Source organism: Amaranthus tricolor, chromosome 11 (genome assembly GCF_026212465.1).
Source record: "Amaranthus tricolor cultivar Red isolate AtriRed21 chromosome 11, ASM2621246v1, whole genome shotgun sequence".
NCBI classification, from domain to species: Eukaryota; Viridiplantae; Streptophyta; class Magnoliopsida; order Caryophyllales; family Amaranthaceae; genus Amaranthus; species Amaranthus tricolor.
In genome coordinates, this window is record NC_080057.1 from 25,963,664 (window position 1) to 25,991,025 (window position 27,362).

General features: G+C 32.5%; 3 protein-coding genes across 3 annotated transcripts; 1 reads left to right on the forward strand and 2 right to left on the reverse strand.

The window, feature by feature from the left end:
* Positions 1–8,606: 8,606 nt before the first annotated feature.
* LOC130826709 (uncharacterized) lies at positions 8,607–9,563 on the reverse strand. The gene has a single exon (XM_057692276.1). The coding sequence runs from the start codon at positions 9,561–9,563 to the stop codon at positions 8,607–8,609; it is 957 nt and encodes a 318-aa protein (XP_057548259.1).
* Positions 9,564–15,566: 6,003 nt separating this feature from the next.
* On the forward strand, positions 15,567–19,041 carry LOC130827754 (F-box/kelch-repeat protein At1g57790-like). Its single transcript, XM_057693600.1, has 3 exons — positions 15,567–15,727; positions 16,327–17,422; positions 18,552–19,041. Exons 1-2 carry the CDS (start codon positions 15,696–15,698, stop codon positions 17,405–17,407), a joined length of 1,113 nt encoding a protein of 370 aa, XP_057549583.1. The 5' UTR covers positions 15,567–15,695; the 3' UTR covers positions 17,408–17,422; positions 18,552–19,041.
* Positions 19,042–19,674: 633 nt separating this feature from the next.
* On the reverse strand, positions 19,675–26,210 carry LOC130827753 (heterogeneous nuclear ribonucleoprotein Q). Its single transcript, XM_057693599.1, has 9 exons — positions 26,065–26,210; positions 24,361–24,807; positions 24,161–24,277; positions 23,591–23,731; positions 23,309–23,482; positions 22,176–22,383; positions 21,709–21,884; positions 21,153–21,247; positions 19,675–20,057 (listed from the first exon to the last, which is right to left on the reverse strand). The coding sequence occupies exons 2-9, from the start codon at positions 24,796–24,798 to the stop codon at positions 19,913–19,915; spliced, it is 1,494 nt and encodes a 497-aa protein (XP_057549582.1). The 5' UTR covers positions 24,799–24,807; positions 26,065–26,210; the 3' UTR covers positions 19,675–19,912.
* Positions 26,211–27,362: the final 1,152 nt, after the last annotated feature.

Genomic DNA, 27,362 nt, shown 5'->3' on the forward strand with positions numbered 1-27,362 from the left:
CGAGTGAAATTTCAGTTTGGTAAACAATTTTCTAAGTTAATTTTTTAAATGGTTTTTTAGCTTTTGGTCAATTAAAAAACTAAAATATATAATTGATAAATGACTTTTAAACTGATTATTAACTTTTTTTTCAATAACTTTTAGTTTATTAACCCCTTTTTCTCAAAATTTACTAAAAATCTTCATAAATAAATGACTTGTCCTGTCATTCATCTAGCTTAAAAGCTAACAAAAACAGCAAAACTTTTAGCTGGTTAAACAAACTAATTAAAAAAACTACAACATACAATCAACAATTATTTGACAAACACCATATCTTGTTATTATGGCTATTTTCATAATATAAATTTATACTCTATAATTTACTTAATATAATAAATACATTTTAAAAGCGGAATTAACCTCAATAAATTTAGAATTAATTAGTTTATGCTATAAAGCAACTACCTATGCAACTAACAGGGTAAACCCACTTTATTTTATTAGTAATATAATTATAAATGGATACTTAATTTTTATTATATTTTTTTTATATTTCCAGAAGCACTAAGATGAATTTAGCAAGTGGTCGGTTACATCTATGTGCGTTATAGCCTGCTTAGCTTGACTATAATTTTGACAATGTAAAATGGGCGTGCTATTTTTTTGGGTAGGAAATCCTGTTCAATGCATCCACTTAAGAGCATGCTTAAAGGAACTCTTTCTTCTACAAGGTCGGTTTAAGACTCATAATCATGCTTAATTAGTGGCTGTCAATTACCCTTAATTTCTCATTTGCTTTAACTTTTTAATTAACTCTTCATTTTTTAGCGTATTAGGCAAATTGGACATATGATTTTAGTTAATGACTATATGATGATGATGACGACAATGATTATGATGGTGATAGTAATGCTAAATCTTAGAGTAGGCAGTGGCGGATCTATTTACAGACATGAGTGCTATGGCTTTATAAATTTTTCAACATTGTTAAAAATATTTTAGCGAAAAGAGGAGGTGGGACATACGAGTTTAACACAGTAATAAAATATTGGATAAGTATTGTAGTTTGTAATTCCATAATAATGAGAATTTTAAGTCTACATTTGTAAGTGGCCGGATAGTCAAGCAATCATATATCCGATACAATGAATAAAGAATAATATATAAATATGTATGTTTAAAATATATGAATGAGAATTAGAAGTATTGATAGAACATGAGAAATTATCAATAAATCACCCATCTTAATATTAGTCGAAATTTCATTAGTGTTAATATAATCACTCATTACTTAATAAGAAAAATGTAAGAAATTTCACAAAATAATTATAAAATCACAAATTTAAGGAGAAAAGTAATGCTTAAGAGTATTTGATGTCTTTTGCCTTTGTCGTTGCTGAGCTCATATTACTTCCACTTTGTTTTGTGCTATGTTCACCTTTTTTGGTGACAAATGGTTTTTCGTTTGATCGATTTCATCCTAAAAAGTTTATATTTTCATAATGAAGTTTATTTAATTTATGTATGAAACAAATTTATTATGAGACTACTTTATATAAATATTTGTATAGGATTTTGTATTTTTTCAAGTCTATCTATTATTACTAGTTACTTTATGTATTACAACAAAATTAAATTTTTGTGATATAGAATTTAGTAACATTAAAAAAAATATTGTTGATTTATGTTTTTAGCATAATAATTATTGATTTTTATTTAAGTTTCACTATAAAGTGATTTAGTGACACTTTTATTTGGCCTTTAGTAACATATATATATGATTATTACCATAGTGTATAGTGACATTTATATGAAATGTCACTAGATCCTATGTCGTGAAAAACTTTAGTATGATTTTTTTATTATGATGCTAAAGGGTCTAATAAATGTCACTAAATTCACTATATATACAATAAGATATTTAAAGTAGTGACATTTAAATTCAATGTCACTAAATTTATCCCACTAAAAACATGTTATGTTGTAGCGATATTGCATAACTATTTCACTCTATATTTGAATTTATACAAGGCAAGGCTTCATAACAATGATAATATCGTTAAGGGACGACCTCAAACAAGTAATATATATTCTCATAATATGTATGAGATTAGCTATTTAATCTATTTATGAGGTGCGTCTCTCGATGTGATGACCTTAAATAAGAAGTATATATTCTCATGATATTTATGATGAGCTATTTAATCCATGTATAAGGTAATGACCTTGAACAAGGAGTATACGTTCTCATGATATTTATGAGATAAGCTATTTAATCCATATATGAAATTCATCTTTCAATAAGACTATTTAATATAACAATTTGTGTATCATTAATATAGGATGTACAATGTTGACCTAGCTTCAAAACAAGTAGACTTTAATAGAAAATTTGAAAAAAATAAGATTATTTAACAACTTTATTCAAAAAACAAGCTTCGTTCAAACTTTATTCACAAAATAAGCGTCTTTGCCTCCAAAGTTAGGTTTGGTGTATACTCGCACTTACTAACAGCAAAATGAAAGAAATGGTCAAAAATTTTGTCCAAGGTCAAGTCGCTGTTACTAACAGCGACTTAATGGTTGACTGGTCAAACTATTAAGTCGCTGTTAGTAACAGCGACTTCATGCGTTCTAAATTTCTGTTGAAGCTCCTTCTTCCTCATTTCACTTTACTTCGTTGAGAGCCCTAATAACCCACAAAAATCCCCCTCTTCTTTCCACCATTAAAATCAACTTCAATCCTTCAATTAATTTCATCAAATTTCAAGTTTGTACTACCAATTAGTTCTGTCATCTTACACATTCACTTCAGCTAATAATTTTTTTGTTTTTTTTCTTTCTTCGAAAATTTAGGGTTCTGCAGCCCTAGCATATCTGTACAGGAGACTATGTAACGCTTCACGGAAGAATATGAAGGAGATTGCTAGGCCCCTGATTATTCTCCAGGTAACACTAACTTTACATGTTAACGCTTTGTTTCTTAATTTGTTCTTATGTTTCGTTTACTTACTTATATCTGTAATTCATAGCTTTGGGCGTGGGAGCACATTCTCATTAGGTAACCGATGAGGAGTGTGGGACGTGGTGCATTTGCGCCACCAATTCTTCCACCCCCACATGTGCCGTATGGATCGCAGTGGTCCTTCGATAGACGTACAAGGACCCACACAAGATCTGGCGTGGGGTTTCACCGCGATCAATTCGATCTACTTCGAGCTGACCAGGTAAAGACTACACTTACTAGTCTTGTAAGTAGGGGTGTCAAACAGGTCGGGTTGGGTCATTTTCAGGTTCGGGTCATATATAAATGGGTCAATAGACTCTTGACCTGAACCTGACCCATTTAATTAAATGGGTCAAAAATTGAAACCCCGACCTGATCTGTGGCAGGTCGGGTCAACCTGCTAATGACCCATTTAACCTGCTTTTTTTTTCAGGTCATTAAACCCATATATTTCAGGTCATTTGACCCATTTGACCCATTTGACCCAAATATTCTATTCACATTTTTACTCAAATCAGACTCATTGTGCAATGATATCTTCATGGATCATCACTTAACCCAATTTCAGATTCATCATCAATTGATTTAACAACATCATCAATTGATTCATCATCAGATTCATCATCAATTTAACAACATCAATTGACATGATTACTCCCAAGAACAACAAAATGGAAATACAAAAGCAAACTCCAAAGGAAAATACACAAAGAACTCAATATACATAGCAGTAACAGGATTTGGTGGAATGGAACACAAACAAAATCGAAAAAATCGAGCATTAAGAACAATGAAAATAGCAGTATCAGGACTAACAGCAATGAACATTAAAATCAGAAAAAATCGAACAAAAAAAAATCAGATAAATCGGACAATAAAAATAAAAGAATGAGAACAGAGAAGAGGAAGTCCTGAAGGTCGAAGACTCGAAGCACTCGAAGACGAAGTGGAAGGCGCACAGAGAAGAGGAATGAGGAAGGCGCACAGAGAACTGAGAGAAGAGGAATGAGGAAGGCGCACAGAGAACTGAGAGAAGAGGAATGAAGAAGGCGCACAGAGAACTGAGAGACGAGGAATAAGGAAGGCGCATACTCGCACAGAGAACTGAGAGAAGAGGAATGAGGAAGGCGCTGGAATGAATGAGGAACTGAGGAAGGCGAAGCGAAACCACGAAATAATTTTAGGGTTTATGATTTTGAATGGAACAGAGCGAAGAGGAATGGGTTAATATCGCAGGCCCAACTCCCAAGTGGGTTAATATGGGTCGACCTGACCTGAATGACCCATTTAATAAATGGGTTAAACAGGTTTTTTTCGGGTTAAAAAATTCAACCTGAACCTAACTCATTTAATAAACAGATCAGGTCGAGTTGACCCATTTAATTAATTGGGTCAAAAATCTAAACCCAAACCCGCTAATTTCGGGTCGGTTTCAGATCAGGTTGGCAGGTCGGGTCAGCTTTTGCCAGCCCTACTTGTAACTATCATATATCTGTAATTTATTAATTATATTTTCACGTGTAGTTTCAATGATGACACAGTTTGTAAGTATTCTTCAACGTTGATTATTATCCATAGAACTTACATGTTATACATTTCATTAATAATTCAGTCTTAATGCAGGCACAGGCTATTGCAGCTGTCATCAGCTCCATCCAGGAAGAGCCTGTACGGGAGATTGCCCAAGGCATATTCCTAGGGACACAGTTTCAGCACTTCATTCCAGAAGTCGCTGTGCTTGACACACTATGGACGAGCATGAGTCATCTCCTCAACATGCCGACGTTCATCTTGAGGAGGTAGACTTAACGTGCCTCGACTATGGTGCCCGGGTCCTCCCAGGGTGCTGGATCATCCCAGTATCAATCACCTCCCCTTCCCGAGCGTCATGCGACGGCCTCTTACTATCGTAAGAGGCGTCATGAACCGTCACAGTTAGACAGGGTACAGGAGGAGGATTAGCATTATTATACTGTTTGTATATATTGAACATTAGTAACATTTTGTATATATTGGACATTTGTACATATTGAATATTTGTAACATTTGGACATTTGTCTATAATTTGTAATATATATGTAGATGTATATATTTTTATCGTATTATCACATGCTTATTATAAATGAAATGACGTTAATTACTCATAGTTTTCGGCGATGAATCATTCCACCAAGAATTAAGTATGAATTTAATCAAAATCAAACATTCAATCATATTCAAATAGGGAAAATGCTCTTGAAAATTTAACACAATTTCATTCATGTTCAACGAATCTATATCAAATTACATAGTTCATTCGTTAACTTAAACCACCGCCGCTAACTAAGATTGCTTCTTCAACTTTCTCATAATCCTTTCAGTCTCTTCTTTCCTATGTTCCATATCATCTATTTGTCTCTTTAGATTAAATACCTCATCTTTAAGCTCTTGTTTTTCTTTTTCAAGGCATTTGGTACCCTTCGGAGCAACCCACCTAAAGTACGTGCATCTGAATCCTTTATCCAAGTAGAAAGGACAAGCAACAAAATCACGGCCATCATCGACGTCACTCCAATCTGTATTAATCTCAACTTTATAACCATAATCACAAAGCTCTTCAATAGAATGCTCATGTGACATCTAAGGAACACATACGATATAGTAACATAAGTAAAATTCAAAAATAATATTAACATTTATAAATTGAGAATAATACTAACATAATACTTTATGCTACCTTCAAAATCGATTAACTCAAACAAGAATGATGGAGTTTGGATATAATGAAGTAGGGAAATGATTGAGTTATTTATAGAACATATTAAGGGTCAAGTCGTTGTTACTAACAGCGACTTAATAGTTTGACCAGTCAACCATTAAGTCGCTGTTAGTAACAGCGACTTGACCCTGGACTAAATTTTTGACCATTTCTTTCATTTTGCTGTTAGTAAGTGCGAGTATACATCAAGCCTAGCTTTGAAGGCAAGGACGCTTATTTTGGAAATAAAGTTTGAACAAAGCTTGTTTTTTGAATAAAGTTGTTAAATAATCTTATTTTTTTTCAAATTTTCACTTTAATATAAGGTAAGTCTGAGGTACAATGGCCTCGGCCCAAGTTTAATAGGGGCTCAAAATTGATAATACTCCATACAAACATGATTTTTGACTCACAAGTCACAATTGTCAAGTGATGCGGTCTCAACATGAGATATGTCTTATATAAAGATTAAATAGTACAATTAATACAAATTGTGTAAATATAACTTTTTATTTTGAAGTTATCTCTCTGAAAAAAACTCTCTTACAAAATTTCACATAGGTTTTTCTATAGGTTTTTGTGTGTGGCTCTCTAATATTTAATCTTGTGAGATAATCAATAATGCTTTGTTTAAATTGAAGGAAATGAAGGAAATAAAGGGAAATAAGCAAATGTATTTTCCTTCGTTAAATAACAATCGTGGGGAGGAAAAGAAATTAGAGGGTTGATACTTTTTACATTTTGAGAGAAACAATATTTTTTTACAATGAAGAGATTTAAAAGAAAAATTATTCATTTCTTTTCACCCTTCACCTTAATTCCCTCCAATTCCTTTTCATCCTTTCTTTTCTCATATCCAAACACACTTCTCACTGTTCAACTTTCCAACATCTAGGGATTGTTCCTCTTGTTGATTTAACTAAGAGCTTTCATTCTTCCTCGTTCTGAAATACTTGCAACTGATTGTGACATATTATATCATAAAATATTACTATCAATTGTAAAGATAATGAAACAGTGAAAGTATTTAGCTATGGCCAACTTCTATATATAGTTGATAATTTATTGAGCGCCTTACTAAATTTTATCTCTTGTCAATTTTATATCACCTTGTCATGTATATATGAATATGATGTAGGTGACTGAGAATGATCTTGAAAGTTCCAACTGCAGTAAATGTTCTAACAATTTCCATATAGCATTGAATATCTACATGATCATATAATGGTTTGAAGTCCTTGATAGCATGAACCATTGAGGCACACACATGATTAACGCAAAAAATTCTATGTTTGAGCTTACCTAGGTTAGAATCCGATTAATTTGATTGAAATCCTATTAATATTAAATTATACTTCCTCTAATTCAGCACTAACGTCCTATTTACTTTATGAACTCTATCCAATACATTTATTTAATCATTAATATCTCTAATTGTACATTATTAAAAATTATGGAAAGTTGATATGAATAATCCTTGTATTGAGACAAATCAAACAAGATCCCACATGACTATGTTTTAACTTGTAAATTAATAATAAAATACAAATTAAGAGTAAGAGATAAATAATATCCAAAAAGCAAATGTTGAATTGGAGGGAGTATAAAATATAATACATACAAACAACAGCGATTTAATTCTTCAAAGATGCCTAAATAAGGGTTCAACATAATAAATGCTAGTAACAATGTAACATGTTTTGTTTAATTATTTTGGATTTGTGCGAATAGTTGGAAATTTGGGATACTGTTTGGACAATATGACTTACAAATACTCTTCTATGAGACGGCTTTCATCGTGTAATTGGCTCAGGTCCAATATTTTTTTAAAAATTATTTTTTTAAAAATTTTTTGACATACTTAAAAGAATAATTTCAAGACTTAAAAATTCAAGACTTAAAAAGAATAATTTCAAGACTTAAAAATTCAATTTTTAATACTTAAAAGAATAATTTCAAGACTTAAAAATCCAATTTTAATATTTAAAAGGTCAATTTTAAAGTTTTTAATTTCAATTTAATGTTTGAGTCATGACTCATACTACTTTAAAATTGAAATGAAAATTTTAGTTTTACAATTGATCTTTTAAGTCTTAAAATTGATTTTTTAAGTATTAAAATTGACCTTTTAAGTCTTAAAACTGTTCAATTCTATGATTTAAAATGTTAATTTTAAATCCTTAAAATTGGTCTTTTAAGTCTTTAAGTTGGTCATTTATCTCTTGAAATCGATATTTTAATTTGTAAAACAATTAATATATATATATGTATATATATATATATATATGTATATGTCTGACAAGTGAAATGGTCTCAGTCTTACCCAAGTTTGTGTATAACTAATGCCATTGTATGTTCTACAAGGTTTCATTTTGATCCTCTAAAGGCCCGTCTTTTTGTACGGGCACCTTGAACAGTGGATAAGCAAATTAGTGTTCTGTCTTCACCTAAAATCTTTAAAAAATTTCGATCTGTCGAGTAACATCATAAATATCTCAATCCTAAACCCTAGAAAAGATTCAAACACACAATTCTCATGAGCTTCAAGAGAAGCAAAAGTATCCATATTATATTTACAAATTACACACTATTAGCAAAATTCTTCTATTTAACAAAAATAACAATAGAAAAAAGAAAAATCTAACACCTAAAAAATTTATGAACATTTAAAAAACCCAAACTTGTAGTGGAAAAACGTTAAAACAAGGCATTGACATATCCAATACACACTTAGGTCAAAAAAGACCAACGAAAATAAAAATCTAAGCTTTTTTTCTTTTTATTTACTAACAATCTAAGCTTGACATTTTTAACATTGTATGCATAAGCATGACGTCACCTAAAAAGTATCAAACTGGGACCCACTTACCTTCTCCCACATCATACAGAAAGGGGCCCCACCGTCCGCCAATCCCGATCGATACCAATCTCTACAGGTGGGCCCACCTCTCTCCGCCGCCAGATTGGACCACCAGGACCTAACGGCTCTGATTGTGCACCGTCAACCTCCACATCGCCGGCCCAAGCATCAGATTTCCGACCGGATGCGAATCGCTTCATTGCTCCTAAACCGGGCGGTTCAACCGGACTCATTTCACATGAACCGTCATAATTCAAATTATTATTTGAACTAAACCCTCGTTTTTTCTTTAGACTCGAATTTTTTTTCTTTAGAGCCGTGACACAATCTTCTTCAGTTTGATTCTCTCTACACTCTAATTTATTCCCTTTAGACCGGAAAATAGACCGGACATTTTTCCAAAACCCATTTTTCCTTTCTTTTACACTCTTAACCCGAACCAAGCCCGGTTCAGTAACCTTCTTCCGATTCTTCCCTCTTCGACTTCTATCCTTCCTTGACCTCACTCTACCCATACACGAAACCTTAGGCGAACCCGGTTCAGTCAACGCCACAAGCGGTTTACCACCAACCGGTTCAGACCGTTTCGGAAACAGCCGTACACTAGAAGGCCGGCAATGTCTTCGACTCTTAACCTCAGCATAATTCTGCTTCTGTGGTTTAGGCAACGCAATTAACGAAGCCTTCGATTTCAAATTACCAGAATACCGCTGAGAACCAACAGAAACATGAATCGGATTCAAATTCGTTGAAGATCCTTTTCCAGAATCCCTTCTATCAAGAAAAGCATTACGATCAAGCCAATCAAGCTCAGCATCTTTAGAAAGCCAAAACGATTCAGGTGCATAATCAGGATGCGAATTCGTCGGAATTTCTTTTTCCGGCGTCGGCGAATCATCATCAACAACAACCGCTTGAGATTCGCAGGAGACTTTAGGATCGCCGGCGCAAACTGAAGTAAGATCAACTTGAGGCATTGTTGTTGATGATCAAGATGAGAGAAGTTGAAGAAATTTGAATTTAGGTTTTAGAATTTAGAGAGATGATGGAGATGACAGTAGGAATGAAAAAAGAGGGATAAAAAAGGAGAAAAGAGTGTGGGGCCCTTGTTTTGGGTGAAGCGTAGGGTTTTTGGTTTTGGTTTGGTGATGATTTTTTTAAAAAAGAGGGAATTATTATTTCGACCTTATTGACTTTAGGTTGTGAATTTGTGATCATTATTTGTTTTTATTTGATTATTTATGTTTTAAATAGTTGTATTCTACTAATATTGTATTATTGTGGGATAATGATAGCACACTGGTTTCCTTTTCATTTCCAAATGGAATTGTTTGTTTTTCTTACAAATTGGTATGACAAAATTGGAATTGTTTTTTTGTCAGGTAAGAGAAAGAAAGGTGGACAATTAAAATCGAATTTAAGTTGCTGTCGTGAAAAGTGATGCATGCTTTAACTGATATGCTGATATAAGACTCAATTCTCGATTTTAATCATATTCTAAAGATATAATACTATATTAGTATACACTTTTTATCGTTTAACTATTAATGCTCGAATTAAATGGAAAAATGAGGTAATAACAGGAATTGGTCATATGAGATTAGACATGTGCAACGGACTCGAGGCATATTGGGGTCTGAATACGACTCTTAAATATGTAAGTTTAAACGAGTGGGGATTAAGCAAGAGATACGATCGAAAAAGTGTTGTTGAGTTTAGAACGGGTCGTAGGCGATATAAATGAGGAAGAAGGGCCATAATCGACTTGGGACTCTGCATAGACGAGCTTTGCATAGAAGGGGCATAATCAAACTCATAAATAAATACTAATTATTTTAACTGTGACAAAATATAATTCTCAAGAGACAGATTGTGTATTAAATTTAGTAGTTCATAAACTAGTTGCCGTCAAGATGCTATAGCCTGTGCACACTATCAGAGAAGGTTTATTGAATACAAGGGTGCATTAAAGCTATGATAAATTGAAGCGTACCAGAAGTATAGTATTATATACTAATCATTGATCACTAATTAACCATTTGACTACTGTCATTGCTAATTTACTACTAGAACAATTTTGTTCAAAGTTGGTAAAATTAGCTTGATTTCTTGATCCAATATTATTAAAAAATTACAAATTTTCATTGGTAAAAACAATAACAAAGCTACCAGAACTATTATTAATGTTTCTAAATTAAGTCGTATTTCTTTACAATTCGTGTTATATTGTATCATGTTATAAACACAGAGTGTCCATATCAAATCAATAGGTGTGGATTCAATGCTTGACACAATGCCACACGCCTCACGTGCGGTAGATTTAGATTTGTAGATCATTATGCCATACATAGAGAAACAAGGTCATCAATTGCTTTGCATGGCTTTAAAGATGGTGTGGGACAAGACACATCATTTCCTTTATTTCTTTTAATTTTGAAGTAAGTATTTAGATGTGGCTACTCTAAAATATATATATATATATATATATATATATATATATATATATATATATATATATATATAATGACTTAAAAATATATTTTGTATTTATATTAAATCATCTCAGGTGCCTTTTAAATGATTAGAGATTGAATTTAAATTCTCCTTTACTATTATGACAATATATTATAAGTATTATATTAATTTTTCGAAAAGTTCAAATCTTTGATGATTTCATCATACATAATTGAGTTGCGAAAACTTTTGAATAGGTATTCTACATCGGAATCGAAATCCTTCTAGTTAAAGAATCACTTTTTGGTTGCTTTTAACAATTAGGATACTCCCTAGAAAAAATATCAGATTATGTTTCTAGCGATAACATGCTATCGGGTAGTATTCCCGCTAATAGGCTCACATTAACACGTTCTAAGAAAATAAATTTGAATATTAATCTAACCGATATCATCGATCTCAAAAGTATCATACCAAATCCCATCAATAATCAATCACTTTTTAATTATTTTAATTTCTAATAAAAATATACCAAAATATTATTTTAGTTTCTAAATATTGTAATCAAGCTAATTATCTAGAACTTTTTCTTATTAAAAAGTAGCCACCTTAGTAAAAATGTACTCTACTACTATAGCTTATGTGACAACCTATCTTTATCAAGAGATCATGAACATTCATTCATATCTTCTATAGTATTTTTTAGAAAAAAGTTTCAAACTAAGTAAGTGTGCTTTGATCTTCTATTTGGATTTGTTTTATCTCAAATACTAGTCCCAATTAAATTCTAGAAAGTAAATAAATTCAAATAAATTAAGTTAATGGCTTTTGGCATATTAGTAGATTATATCATTGAGTATCTAGAAATCATTGAGTAAACATATCTTTCAAAACTTCTAGAAAAACTAATCAATGTGCATAACATATTGCTTCTCCTATGTAGGTTATTTTGAGTGGAATTGCTCAAAACTTAATTAAATAGAAGTATTTATATAACAAAAATCTCACATTTTAAGAAAAAATGATACAATTTTTAAAACCAAAGAGATTCATCATCATACTCCTTGTAATCTACTCATAAAAACTATGATTAAACTCTAAAAGGGGATAAACGACAATAATTCATACCCATAAGAGATAATGTGGGCAAAGAGTCCATCAACTCGAGCGCCCAGATAGAAAGATTGTATATAGCAAATTAGTTGGACTAGAGTAAGATCATTTTGAGTGTTGAATATGATACAATAGTGTCAAGATTCATCCAATTATAAGCTCAAACTAAATAATTATCCTGAAAATGGAGAACATGATTTTAAAATCGTGCAAAACTTAGACAAAAATTTATGTATAAGGAATGGAAAAAACTTTAAAGATTTAACTGAAGATATAAAAAATAATTGTTTATAATATATTCTATTTTATTCATATTAATAATTGACATTAATATACATTACTTTTAATCTAATTTAATTACATGCAAAAAATTTCGATAAATTAATTATAAAATTAAGTTATATCTTAAATAGTATTATATATTTTTGCTTCCCCCTAATACAACACTATTTGGATGGGTCGTTGAGTCGTTGATAATTTTAAGCTAAGGCCGTCATCAACGACTTAAAATGCTGAAACTACTAATACTACTACCATGTTGGACTGATATATTTGATAATCATGACTTTTATCAAAGTTGAGAAAACAAATTACAATTTGTACACCTCAATTTTTTATAGTCCAACTCAAGCATATATGCCCACTTCATCAACAAATTCAGAATTGTGTACACTACCGAGTCTTTGATTTCTCAGCTCTATTCGTCCTACATATAGAAAATTATATTAATCCGTCTTAATGAATTTGTCTATTTTTATTTTGAAGATCACGCTATAACTTTTACCCATTATATCGTCTTTCTTATATTTAGATATTTTATTATTTAACTCATTATACTTAATTTCTTAATCTCTGTGTAAATAAAGTTATATTAGGAATTATAATTTTTGTGGCATTCATTTGAGAATCTTGATCTTGTTATTAATATTTTAAGGGGTTCATATTTCCAAATGTTATCAATTTACAAATGGTATTAAGTATATGAAAAATATTCCTTTCTCCTTATTTTTAAATTTTTTTTATATATATAAGAATATAACTTTATATTAAATTAAGTTTGGCCAATAAGTCACTAACAAACAAACATTCACAAACAATTTCTTTGAATCTAAATTTCACATAGTCATAACATAATCCTCCAATATCTCTAAGTTTCCACTTTCAACACGGAAATAACACAAGCTATTGATTCATTTTGGATTGTCCCTTTTATTTTATAGAATAATTTCCGTATATTGTGTAAATAAAGCAAAAAAATTTCTATTTTTGGTGCTCATTGAAACAAAATTTCCCAAAGAGGTAAAGTTTAACACTAAGCTACTTTGTTGGAATATTTTTTTTGAGGGATTGAAGAATATTTGAAAGTATTTTCGATTTGCGATGAAAAAAAGTAAAAATTACTTATCTTGATATTCCTATAGCTAGCCACAACTACTTGATGCATTTGAGACTTAGATCAATCTGAGTAAAATAACAGTAAAAACTAAAGAAGAAAAGTTATAATGAACATTTGGATATAAAATTATCATTGGACATTCATTTATTTTTAGAAAATTTGTTAATAACAAATTTAACTCTGTCTCGTTAATTAAAAAAATTTCTTAGTATTGGTAAACTCAAAATTATCCTTACAATTGTTGGATCCTTCTCATAGAGTAGATAAATTATAATTGATATTTTGTCAGATTTTTCTCGTTTTTATTGAGAACAACTTTTTTTGGTAAAGTAGATAAATAAGTGAATTGCCAAACATCGTCCTAAATATGTCAACCATGCATTCCTATTTCTTTTTCTAAATTCCCTTAACCCATATAATTAAATGATAATTTTAGACATATTTAAAGGAAAAAGCTAACTTTTAATTCTTTTTGTTGCGATTTTGTATCTATATTATTGTATCATAATTGATTATATGAATCACATGTTATATGGTGTAGATACCAATTATTTTGTCGGTCTAATTTTTATGTTTGAAATTTTCAAATCAAATTCAGATGAATTTGGTTAATTTTTTTTCCTTTATAAAAAAATTTTTTAGAAAATAAATTTTAGTGAGGACTAGAGACTGTATTGTTTTATTTTCTAGTTCTACTTAGATCTATTATTCTTTTGGTTGATAGTAAGATTTGAAGACTCCAAACCAAAATTAAAATAGGTTAGTGACATGAACACCATTTAAGTGAGCACTATAATAGGAATTTTTTTCTTTTTTAACTCCATTTAGGCATATCATACTGTTTTATATGTATTTCTATTTTTAGAAATAAACTCATTATTTTCTTTTAATTTTATACATATCTTTCAACTCTCTTTTAGTATTATTAGCATAATAAAATCTCACTTTTCTTTATCATCAAATATCTACTTTTTTTTTTGCTCCAAAATCAGCTTACTTTTCCTTTAATGCTAATTCAAAGTGATATAAGAATATAAACAAGTTTTGTAATATCATCAAAGAAAAAAAAAAAAAAATCCTATCTTTAAGTCTTCTTCCTAATCTTAATGAAATTTTATCAAAAATCATTAAAATAAAAAACTTGCCCCCTATCTTCATGCTAATCTTAATGAATTATACTCCATATATTCCAAAAAATAGGAAAATTGGAAAGGGAATTAGAAGTCCTTAGTTCTTCCTTTGTTCCCTTACCTTTTCTTTAGGAAGGGCACAACATTGTTCTCCTTATCTTATTCTTCATTTCTCCTAATACAAAATTTTAGTTATAAGTCACTTTGATAATTCAATAAAAGAAACATATACTCTGTTTTTTAAATATTTGATTATATAACCAACTTTCATATTTGAATTAACTATTCATGCTATATGCAATACAAAAATCAACTATTTAATAATTATTTATCAAGAAAATTTTAAAATTACAAAACATGAAATACATCGAGACATAAGAATAATTGATAACTCAACTTTTAAAAAATAATCTCGAATTCGATAATCAAACAACATATTTGATGCCACATGCTAAATAATTTCACTTCAAACTATAAAAAATATGTTCTTTGTCTTTGATCCAACCTTTAAACAAACATAATCACTATAAACTATCAACACTTTCCAACATGAACAATTCTATAAGATGATTCTCTTAAATACTATACACAAAATTAATTCATCCTTTCATAATTTGAATTTGTATTTTGAACATAGATTAATATTCTAACCTCTGGAAAATCATGAATTGCTTTGATGATCAAAAATTTTTCCTTACATTCTTTGTAATAAAGTTTGATTGTCATCACCTATAGAATGATTAGTTCCTCTACTCCTTTTGACTGTATTTATATTGATTATTTTTACGGTAAAGACTCGATTCTCACAATATGAGATCATTTATCAACACCTAAAAATCATTAGTTAACAAAAAATTATCAAAAAAAATTTGAAAATATTGATGTAAACCCAAGCCTAGGTTATTAGACAGGTAGAATTCTGGTTGCTGGGCTTATTTCTGATTTAACTACTCTTTTTCTCTTACCCTTCAACTTAACTGTCTTATCTCCAATTCCCCTCTTTTTGTTCTCTAATCATGGCAGGTAACAAGAGAAAAAGGATCAAATTGTAAGTTTCTGATTATTTTCTTTATATAGTTTTAGATTTATTGGTGATTTATTCTCTGTTAGTTTGATAAATTATATGATAACGGTAGTTATTTAGGGTTCTACAAATTTGGGGTTTTCTTGTTTTCTTGATGTTTGGACCAAGTTGTAGTCTTCTTTCATTTTCTGATATTGGGTTGATTGGAATTTCAAATTTGAATAACTGCTAATATAGGATCTGTAATTCAATTGTATTATTTTTCATGTTCATTGATCCGTTAGGGTTTTGAATTATACAAGAAACTTGAATATGGGAATTTGAAATGGTTGATTTTTCATGGTTTGTGACGAAGAAATTTATGTTTTGGTCTTTTAATGATCACCTAGGGTTTGGAATTGTAATGTATAAGATGAATATGTTTGACTTGGGTTGGTACATTTTGAGATATTATGTACCAGATGTTTACAGAATTAGGTTTGTAATAGATTTGGTAGGAAGAAGAATAATTTAGAAAGATTATTCTGAGATTGAATTCATGGGCTTTTTTTTGCTGTGAATTTTGTTGGTTTATTTTTGGTTTGATGTTCAAAATGGGAGATTTACGAGTATTTTCTGGATAGGTTGTCGGTGGCTATCAGAGATGAGAGAATAACAGCTTCTGTTGATATGCCAACCTGGTCTGATCTTCCTGCTGAGCTCTTAGAATTGGTTCTTTCTCATTTGAACCTTCGGGAGAACATCCGTTTTTCAGCGGTTTGTAAGAGATGGCACTCGATAGCTGTTTCGGTACGCATAGTGAACCAGCCCCCTTGGATTATGTATTTTCCGAAATTTGGCAATCTGTATGAATTTTATGACCCTCTATGCCGTAACACTTATTCTATTGAATTGCCAAAGTTGAGTAAATCCAGAGTTTGTTACACAAAGGGTGGTTGGCTACTCTCTTACAAACCTCGAACTCACCGGCTTTTCTTTTTTAATCCCTTTTCCGGGGAATTAATTAAGTTGCCTAGATTTGAAATTAGTTGCCAAATAGTTGCATTCTCTTGTGACCCGAAATCTCCTGATTGCGTAGTCTTCACGGTGAAGCATGTAAGCCCTACTGTTGTTGCCATAAGTACTTGTTCTCCCGGGGCAACAGTATGGACCACCGCCAATTACCAAAATCGTCTGCCTTTTGTTAGTAGTATTTGGAACAAATTGGTTTTCTCCAACGGGCAATTTTATTGTCTTAGTCTAACTGGATGGCTCGGGGTTTTTGACCCAAAAGAGCTTACCTGGAATGTTCTTGTGGTGCCTCCTCCTAGATGTCCTGCAAACTTTTTTACCAAAAACTGGTGGAAAGGAAAATTTTTGGCGGAACATGATGGAGAAATTTTGGTAATCTATACCTGTTGTAGTGATTACCCCATCATTTTTAAACTCGATCAGGCGAGTATGGTATGGGAAGAAGTAAAAACCTTAGACGGGATTACTCTCTTTGCAAATTTTCTTTCATCACATTCTAGAACCGATCTCCCTGGAATAATGAGGAACAGTGTTTATTTTTCTAAAGTTCGTTTCTATGGTAAACGATGCATATCATACTCCCTCAAGGATTGTAGATACTATCCTCGAAAGCAATTCCATGATTGGGGAGAGCAAGATCCTTTTGAGAGCGTTTGGATTGACCCGCCCGAGGATCTTTCAATCTTCACGTGATGCATGACAAATCCTGTAAGTGAGTTTACACTTTAGGTATTTTTGGTTGTTTTGCATTATCTTGAGACATTTGAAACTACAGTTTTATTTTTGTTGTATACTGATTAGAAAAATACATTTAAGACTGTCCCCTTGATCTCCGTCTCGAGTTTTGTTGAGATTTGACGTATCTCATGAAAATGGAGTACTTATGCAATGCTATCTTTGTTTTAGTCGACTGTTTCATGTATTCGAGTTCTGCTTACATAGCCATGGCTGCAAGGGGTATTCTTTCAGCGACGTTTTTCTTGTATAACCCATCTACCTTATTACATTTTTGTTGTCTCGTACAAATCTGTTTAGATTTCGCTAATCTGTCCGTTTAATGTTTTCTATGTTCATAGTTTTGACTTGAAATCCTATCTATATCGGTGCTCGATATTGTAAGCAGATTCTCTGCATTGAAAGCTGCGTATATCTTCTGAGCTCACTCTTTGGTCCATAGCCATTCTTTTGAAGAAAACTATTTAAACTTGTCTTAGATTTAAGTCTTTGTGGGTTCATTCTCTATGGTACAGCTGCGAGCGTGCGACTTGTTGGTCGATTTCATTTGACAAGCAAACAGTGTCGACTACTCGACTTTCATGGATGGCAATGGGAAAAAGTACTATAATTTTGTTTAGCCTAACCGCACCGGTTTAGGTGTAGCTGTGTGACTAGAGGTGTTCAAAATAGACCCGACAACCTGATATTTACCCAACCTTATAATCGAACCAGACTTGACTTGACTTCAAAATGTCATTATTAGCTGAATTTCTCCGTTCACCCGTTTTTCCCACCAAAACCAACAAGAATGTCTAGACCTTTCTATTTTTATTGCAACAAAATGTCATTATCCCAATTGTCAAACGACTCTACCTACCCAACCTTTTCCCCTGTAATAACAAAGAGTTATTTCTGATCGACCCTTGATTGCAAACATCGTATGCAACTTCACATTAATAAGAAGTCCAAATGATATAACGAGTCACTTTACTATAGCTCATACAATTCGAAACCGAAGATTTTTAATCCTTCGACTCCCACTAAAAAACCAATAAATCTCTTCGAACTCAAACATCGGGAATGAATCCATCTGACTATCTTCCTTTTGGCTTCTGTGCAGGTAAATTAAGTCTCAGTTACATTACCAAATTTGTGGAATTCACAAATGCCCTGTGCCCCAATTTGTCTGGAATACTCAATGATAAGGAGCAACTGTAAGAGATTCAGACCCCTTAGATGTTGGATCTTAATAAAAGTACGACAGACGACGCGTTTATGAGTCATAGATGTTTTTTTCTCATAGATGGTTTAACAGTGAATAAAACATTTTGAGCAAGTGCTTTAGAAGAGAATACTAGTACAGACAGTAGTAGCACAGCTCAGTTTTTTTTGGTTTGTGTAAATTTAAGAGATAGCTTACCATATGGTGTTTTTAGTATATTGATTTAGAGGACTTGTGTCTGTTTTTCTAGACAATTAGAAGTGTATTGTGTTAAGCTTTGATATAATGCATTGTATGGGAACACTCTTTTAAGATCACAACTTGAACTAACTCTCTTCATAGTTTTCACCCTTTCAAGTGAATGCTAGCAATAGTCTCCGTGATTGCCAATAATCCTAACCTGTTAATTTTTTATCCGGACGGAATTTTAATGTGTTGTAACTAAATTCTTTTGACATGTAACATGAAAATGAGATGACCAAAAATACCGAAAATAGTTGGGGTGAATTTGATTGAAATCTGAACTTGATTATTTTGATCCGGTTTTTCAATTTGTCAATTTTTCAAGTTTCATGTGACATCATAATTTTCATACAAAATCTATCACATTTCTAGTCAAATTTTGTATTTTGAGTCGGTATGTGATTTTTGAAGCCGTAAAAGTGACACATGGTGTTTTTTTAACTTTTAAAAACTATGTAATCTTTTAAGAATTTTTATGATAAGATGTGAAACCATACCGAGAACAATCTAACATAAAATCAAGTGCAACAAAGTGACATGAACCATAAAGTTGAAAAGGGAATAGCAAAGGTGCCTCAGTCAAGCAAAACATCGTTGCCGGTACATGATAACAATGTTAAAACTTTAATCCCAACAATATAAATGAAATGTGTGGATAAATGAAAACAGAAGACTAAAAAAATAAAAAGAAACAGAGTGAAGAACAATTGTACTATCCATGACCATAACTACTCTAGAGAGCTTTGATTACGTGGCCATGAATAGAAAAGATGCGAAATTCCATCGACCAACTGTGAACTCAGCCAGTCTACAACTAAACATCATAGCAAAATTAATCAAATACATTCACTGTCCTTATATGTTCTACATTTTCCAATTTCTACAGAATTTGTGGCATTCGTCAAGTACAGACTTCAAGTAAATAGAAAGTATGACTTAAAGCATTGCCATTGTAACAGCATAAAATTTACGTCACAACATCCACAGATTAAATGACAGACGTCGCAGCACATTCCTCAATATGGATTGTAACGGTTTCGTCCACGACCACCATCATTACCACGTTTCCAGGTATTGGAGCCACTCCTACCTCCACCCCCTCCTCTACCACCTCTATGCTGCTGAGAAGGTGGGGTCTGTGCATGCATTCCAGGTTGTTGCCTGCAGCAAGCGAACATGACATTTTACATGCAAAAAAAATATAAATTGTCTAGGTTGTAAAACAGATGGAAAGGACGATGCACAACATTTCATTGCTCCAATATCATCAAGTGGCTCCCGCATAGGGGCTTAAAAGGTCTGACGTTATTTATCGACTCTTGATAGCAAACATCATTTGCAAATTTATATGAATAAAAGGTTGCTGACGATTTAATGAACCTTTACTATAGTCCAATACAATCATTCAAGGTGAACCTCAACTTAGGTGAACCTCTTACAACGCAAATAATCAAACCTTTATACATTAGTTATCACCACATTAATAAGCCTAGAAATAGTTTTTCATAAAAAACACTAGAAATCAAGTAGCCCATGCCCTTGCACGAATTGTAATCAAATTTTGCACAATTTAGTTCCAGCTAGCAGAACTCAAAAATGCATGCAAGACAAGAAAATGTCCACCAAACTTACATAAACATATTTTTACAGCTTCAATTTAAGCTAGCAAGTTGTTAAGAGGACACCTCAAATCTACCAGAATGACATTGAAAATCCTTTCTCTAACGTTCTACCCAAGTTTAAGACTTGGCTTGCTTCAAAGTTTAACAGTAAGTAATACATCAAATGACTCCTAAAACTTTTCCTTCTTCCAAATGCCTAATAATCCAAAACAAGTTTACATGAAGCAGAGCCATCCTTAAAACATCCACATTCCACAATAATCACTAGAAGCAAACTAGAAGTACACCCCAAAAGTCAAAGGCACAAGGCAGACCATCAAAATGTACATTGGATTCTGGACAATTGCAAAGGCTCAGAATCTACAAATTGAATAATGAGTAGTGCAAGAACAATATAATTTGCAGGACTTGCACATGGGATTTACAAAATTTAGCAAAGACCTTGCCATTTGAAGCAGGAGAAAAAAATTGGGAAGTTGTAACGTTGTATTAATGTGAACCAAGAAGGCTACATAACTATATAAGGAAAGGGGAGAAATTAGCAAGTGCGGAAAAACAACCTTAGAAACATCACACATGAGAAAACAAAGGAAACAAATATAAACATAAAGACATTAATTATCGGCCGACTTACAATACGTATCCAATCCTTCCATCAGGTAAAAGCATTGGCATCATAGCCATACCAGCAGAACCTGAACCTGAACCTCTGCCACCGTAAAGTAGTGGCTGAAAGAAACCATTACAAGGGTGAGAACTGAGCTAGGGTGATGATAGAACAAACAAATATGTAAACAAGACTTCAATAGAAGAGAAGAATAAAAAATAACAACTTTCACTAATTCAGCAAAATAAAAGACCATAACAAATGCGACATGGCGCCTGCAAAATATAAGGCAACATATGGTGATATAATACTTCTTCAACAAAAAACCTTCTCAAGAATGATTCTAGATAGCTTTAAATTCTAGCTATGGCCCAAGAACTAGAACAGTAACCCAGATACTTAGTACACACATTCACACCTCAAATGACTAGATTTATAGAGATTTGAACAGACACCATAACTAGCCCAAAAATGAAGAGTGAAGTGTCAAACCCATACGGGGCAGGCATTTGAGGTGAAATAAAAGATTTTGTGAAAAATAAAATAAAAATAACCTCAAGGACATCAATATACAAAATCTTACTTGTGCTAGGCCTGGAGCACCATATCCTGCACCAACAGCTCCATATGGGCCACCAATCATACCATATCCAACACCAGGTCCAAAACCAGGAAGCAAAACAGATGTTTGAGAAGTGGCCGCTGATGATGACTTCTGGTCAGCTTGCGGCTTTGCCAAAGAGCAATCCAGAACTTGACCTGTGACCCCCAATTTTATTTAGTTTTTTTTAACAAAAAAGCATCCAAAGCCAAGCAATTAGCACCATGCACAAAAAATCGAAACTATTGAGCGCATAGTGCAATATCTCAGATGTGGTCACAGTTGTAGTTACAGTTGCAATACCACTTAGTCAATGGAAATAGTTTTTTGGCGAGCCAGCCTCTTGCAGTAGCCTCAAAAACCTTTACTGTGAGGTATGCTGTGATGGTGCTCATATTTTGCACTATAATAACTCATTTAGACTAAACTAGCAAAGAGTAAAATATTACCTTCAAGTTCATATCTCTCAGTTTTTTGTAGAGCCTTCATAGCACTTGTCCTTTCGGAAAAGTGCACAAAGCCAAATCTGCTGTTCTCCTGCCCTTCTTTTGCAGGCGGCAAAACAACTTTTGTTATTTTCCCATGGTGGCTAAAAAGCTCCTTGAGCGTATTTTGTGTGACATTTTTTGGCAGATTCTTGACATAAACAGCCTTGACCTACAAAGGGAACCCAAAAATTAGATTTAGCTAATTACAAAAATACTTGATACCACAAACAAATTCAGATAAACAAAATTACATACACATAAAATCCAAGATGGCTAATAAAGACGTTTCAAAAGTCATAAGATAACAAAAATGTATTTGAAAATCACAAAGCGCAATATTCAGTGCTACGATAACAAACATATGCTTGCAAGTTGCAAACAAGCCAATCAGATAAGTACTAGGAAATTAGGCATTCGAAAACCAATAAGAGTTTTTTGAAGAATCTCCACAATCCTATCAAGTAGGCATGCAGTAGATTAACCATCTCCATGCATGTGAATTGTGAAGCAATCAATAAAGCACTCACACATTATTGCTTCTAAGAAATATAAAATTGTGAGCATGCCTTTTACAGTGTTTTGAAAGGTAGAAGGCACACGGCATAAGGATCCTAGAGTCTAGACAAGAAGTCAAGAAACACCTGCAAAAGTGAATACCTTTCACATTGAAGAGAAACCAGACACTATCTAATAAAAATGTAACTGGTTGTTATTTGATAACGTTGCACAAAATCGAATAGCACATAGATATTGAAGATATTTTCATACTGATATATGACATATGCATAGTCTTAAACAAGCTCCTAGAAGCCTATCAAATTTAAGCAAATCCATGTTCTCTCAATCTCAAAACTTCATAAGCAAATATTTCAGCTTAAATGCTATGAGACATGTTTATTCTGCCTACATACTTTCATAATCAACAAGACACGAACCAATACCGTTCACTAGTAGCAAAACACTTGTAGCTACTCTTCAATAGTAAGATATCAGCCACTATAAATCACACTGTTATTAGGTCATCCAGAATGTATATGCATGCCTCTAACTGGCTTGAACAAATAATATAAACAGACAAGTCAGGATAAGGATACCTGGGATGCTGCAGTAGAATCTGCATTCTTAGAGTCAGCCCAGTTGATTGTTGGAGAATTGTCACCGAGCCTAAAATCTGGATTTGACATCTTTTCTCTTGAATACTCAGCACATGCATGATTGTAGTACTCAATAAAAGCAAATCCACGGTTGCGACTGGAATTTTGTGGGTCCTGCAATCATATTTTGCAGGCCAATTTATAACAAAAAATCTGAATCAATAAAACACAATTATTCAAGAAACACAAAGAAATACAGGAAGCAAATAAAACAAGATAAACCTTTATAAGTTCAATTTTAGTCACTCCAGGCCCAACATCTGAAACTGCATTCCTCAATTCTTGTTCTCCCCACGTTCTAGGAAGGTTACCAACAAAGAGCTTATGTCTGGCTTGCGATGAGGAGCACTTAACTTTCTTACCCTGAAAAAAGCATTGAATACCATTAGTCATTATAAACCAAATCAATTGTTCTTTCTGGACATGAGTGATCCAAAGGAAGGCCTTACAAAATATAACAATAGTGTTCAAGTTTTGATTATAACTAAAGTACAAATAAAGAGGGGAAATTTAGCAAATAACCCCTCCGTTCTCTATTGTTCTTCCCATTTGAAATATTCCACCTTAAGAAGAGAGAAACTTAATTAATGTTTTTGACACATATTTAGAAGATAAAATATACCCATGTGAGATCTCGTTAGATTCGTATTAATGTATACTTTTTTATAATGCATTTTTTATAATTTTTAGTTACGTATATTTAGCGATATTGAGGTTTAAAATTTGCATTGAAAATTGTGCAAAAAGTAAATGAGAAGAAAAAAAAGAAACGGAGGGAGTAATATTTATGACCTTGAATTCAGCTGCACTCAGTTTATCCATTGCTTTAGCCGCCAAATCCTTTGTCCTATACATAACAAAAGCATAGCCCTTGTTTCCACTTAAATCTTTTTTCTTCATTATCCTCACCTACAATTTTTTTTTCCAAATATCAAAAACATTCCTCGGTCAAAATCTAAAACAAAGAACATAATGGAACAATAGAAGCATACCTCCACAACTTCGCCTATAGTTTCACAAAATTCCCTCAATTCCTCCTCAGTAGCATCATTGGGTATACCACCAACAAAAACTTCTGAACCATGAGGGGGAAGTGCAAGCAGCTCGGCATGCTTTTTCTTGTCATCCCCATCTTTCATATCAACATCAATATCACCCCCTTTTTCAGAACCATCTGCTTCATCTTCTTCCTCCTCCTCCTCCTCTTCTTCTTCCACTTCCTCTTCTACCTCCTCCTCTTCTTCCACCTCTTCCTCCACTTCTTCTTCCACTTCTTCATACTCAACCTCTTCCTCTATAGTTTCTTCATGATCATTCTCCCCATCCAAATCTACCTTCTCCTCATGTTCAACGGCCTTTTCTTGTTCACTGAACTCCTCATGTGTATCAGGAACTGAAGCTGCAGCTACAGCTGATCTTGTCCTTGGCATTTTGTATGTCTAATCTGGTAAACTTGATAAATAACTGTGGAGGAAGCACGGAAACCAGGTGCATCCAAAAAAGAAAGAAGATAATGACAGAAAGGAGGAGCAATAGAAAGGCCAAAAGGAGTAGCACAGTAAGAATCTAAAATGAATCTGTGCCATGAGTCAGGGCACCGAGGAGATAAAAATTTGAATGAACAATAGAACTAAAAAAAGACAGGCAAGAAGAATATAGAATGATAATGAAGAAGATGAGACGGTGCCCAACAGTTGCAAACAATGAAGTCAACAAATATTTTTGACAATTAGATAAGGGCTTCAACCCAAACAAGCAAAAAGCAGGTTTTAAGTTAATATCTAGTCATTATAACAACGGACATAGCTCAAGCGAAACAGGAACTGAAAAATAATAAATAATGAGAAATGGGTAATTGAAATCAAATCAGCTTAAAGCCATAGACAATCATAATAGTAATACAAGGTTGGGGCATATAATGAATCAATTTCCCCAAGTTGATAAACCTGAAATGACCATAAAAGAATAATATGCAGATGTCATTTCTTACAGTTACTGTATATTGCTTAAATCCACACAAAAAAAAAAGAAAAAAAAAAAGAAAAAAAAGAGATGACGACCTAATCCCCAATAATATATACCTCAGGTTCTCAACTCCAGAATCTCTACTCGATTCAAATCTGTCAAAAACTTAATCACAATATGAACACCCCAAAATGTCTTGTGTAATCCTAAATGCCCCAATTACAGTAACCAGTATAATCCATTTGCAAAATAAAACTCACAAGTGTAACTAATATTCAATACCATTGCTGATAGGAATATAGTTTAATTTCATAGAATCAAAATAGACGAACTAAACATTAGTTCAACAATAAATATTTAGGGTTTTACAAAATAATAGACAAGTGACAAAACCAAAAAAAGTCCAACTCAAATTATATCCTCGGTGCACTTTTATCTTATCACCTCTACATTCAAAACTACCAAGAGGCTAGAAGTAATTGATAACTTCATAATCATACAATGACATAAATTAAGGTTCCTGAAGACGATATAGGTCCAGTTATAATTATCATTATCGTAATCATATAAAATACTCAATATTTGTTCAAATTCCCCAAAGCATCGCCAATTTGATTTCAAGATTTCAACCAACACACATAAATATTAGCTCTAAAAACAAAAAACAACCAAAACAAAAGTTAGGCATAAGAATTCAGATCTAAAGATATGAGAAAGAAAGAGATTTTTACCAGAGATTAGCAAGAACCGGAAGAAATTAATGAACCGGTGGTTATTCTGACAGTTTTTGTCGGTGGTTCGTCACCGGCAGCAAGCAACAAAATAAAAACGACGGAGCTAGGGCAAAATGAGCGAGTTCTTTAAACCAGCAATAAGTACAGTACTAATTTGCTTGGTAGAGTTGCCCATTTGGCCATTTGCGTGCACAAGTTGAAGATGGCTCGGGCCCACACCAAAGTTTGATCCGCAAATTATTTGGTCCGGTCTACCCGATCTAATCCGTTTTTCTCAAAAAAAAATTACGTTCTAGTCTCAGTTTTTATTTTTTAAATCTGACCCGACTCTAAATCGTTCTATGACCGAAAACTAATTTAAAAAAAAAATAGGTTGCTATCTAGATATTTTGAGATGTAGTTATTTTTATAGTAGTATATAGTTGAATGAAGTTGATGCAATCAACCAATTACAAATTACTCCTATAACATTTGGTAATTATAGGTGTGAATATTTGCATAAACACATTTACTATTAATTTGGAAAAAATTAAAATAAAAAAACCGTACATCAGATCAGACCAGACTTTTGTAAAACGTTTAGGTTCAGTCTTGTCTGATAATTTAAAAGATCCGATCCAAGCTGGAAATTTTTCAGATCGAAATTTTTGGTTCGGTTTGATTTTAGTGTCAGGTCAGACCAAATCGAACTGTGTGCATCCCTTTTCCTTTCCAATGACCGTCTCTAATTGGGCTGACCCATTATATTTTAAAAAAAGAAAAATATAGTGTATCTGCACGCTTATTCGGAAAGGTTTTAGGATACTTTAAGTAGGCATTTATGATACGTCTAGTAGAGATTTACAATATATCAAGTAAGTGTTTTTAGCATGCTAAAGTTGTCAAGTATGTGTTTTTAATCGTCTAATTCTTGTAAACCTCAAACACCTACTTATTGTAAACCTCAAACACCTACTTAGTATACCTTAAAACACATATTTGACATTCCTTAAACAACTATTTGACATACCTTAAATACCTACTTTACATACCCAAATACATACTAAATATACCTTAAACACCAATGCGACAACCCTAAATACCTACTTGATGCATTTCAAATACCTACTTGGTATATCTCAAATACCTACTTGACATAACGTCAAACCCTTACTTGACAACCCTTACTACCTACTAGTATACCTCACATTCCTACTTAATATACCTCAAATACCTATTTGATATATATCAATCTCTACTTGGTATACCCTAAATCTCCCACCATAAAGATAATTAATTAGCGTTTTTTTAATTAA

Coding starts and splice junctions, on each gene's coding strand:
- LOC130826709 (XM_057692276.1), bottom strand. CDS start 9,563: ATGCCTCAAGTTGATCTTACTTCAGTTTGCGCCGGCGATCCTAAAGTC.
- LOC130827754 (XM_057693600.1), top strand. CDS start 15,696: ATGGCAGGTAACAAGAGAAAAAGGATCAAATT. Junction 15,728..16,326: donor AAGAGAAAAAGGATCAAATT/GTAAGTTTCTGA, acceptor TTTTCTGGATAG/GTTGTCGGTGGCTATCAGAG.
- LOC130827753 (XM_057693599.1), bottom strand. CDS start 24,798: ATGCCAAGGACAAGATCAGCTGTAGCTGCAGCTTCAGTTCCTGATACA. Junction 24,278..24,360: donor CTATAGGCGAAGTTGTGGAG/GTATGCTTCTAT, acceptor AAAAAATTGTAG/GTGAGGATAATGAAGAAAAA. Junction 21,885..22,175: donor TGAGAGATATGAACTTGAAG/GTAATATTTTAC, acceptor TGGGGGTCACAG/GTCAAGTTCTGGATTGCTCT.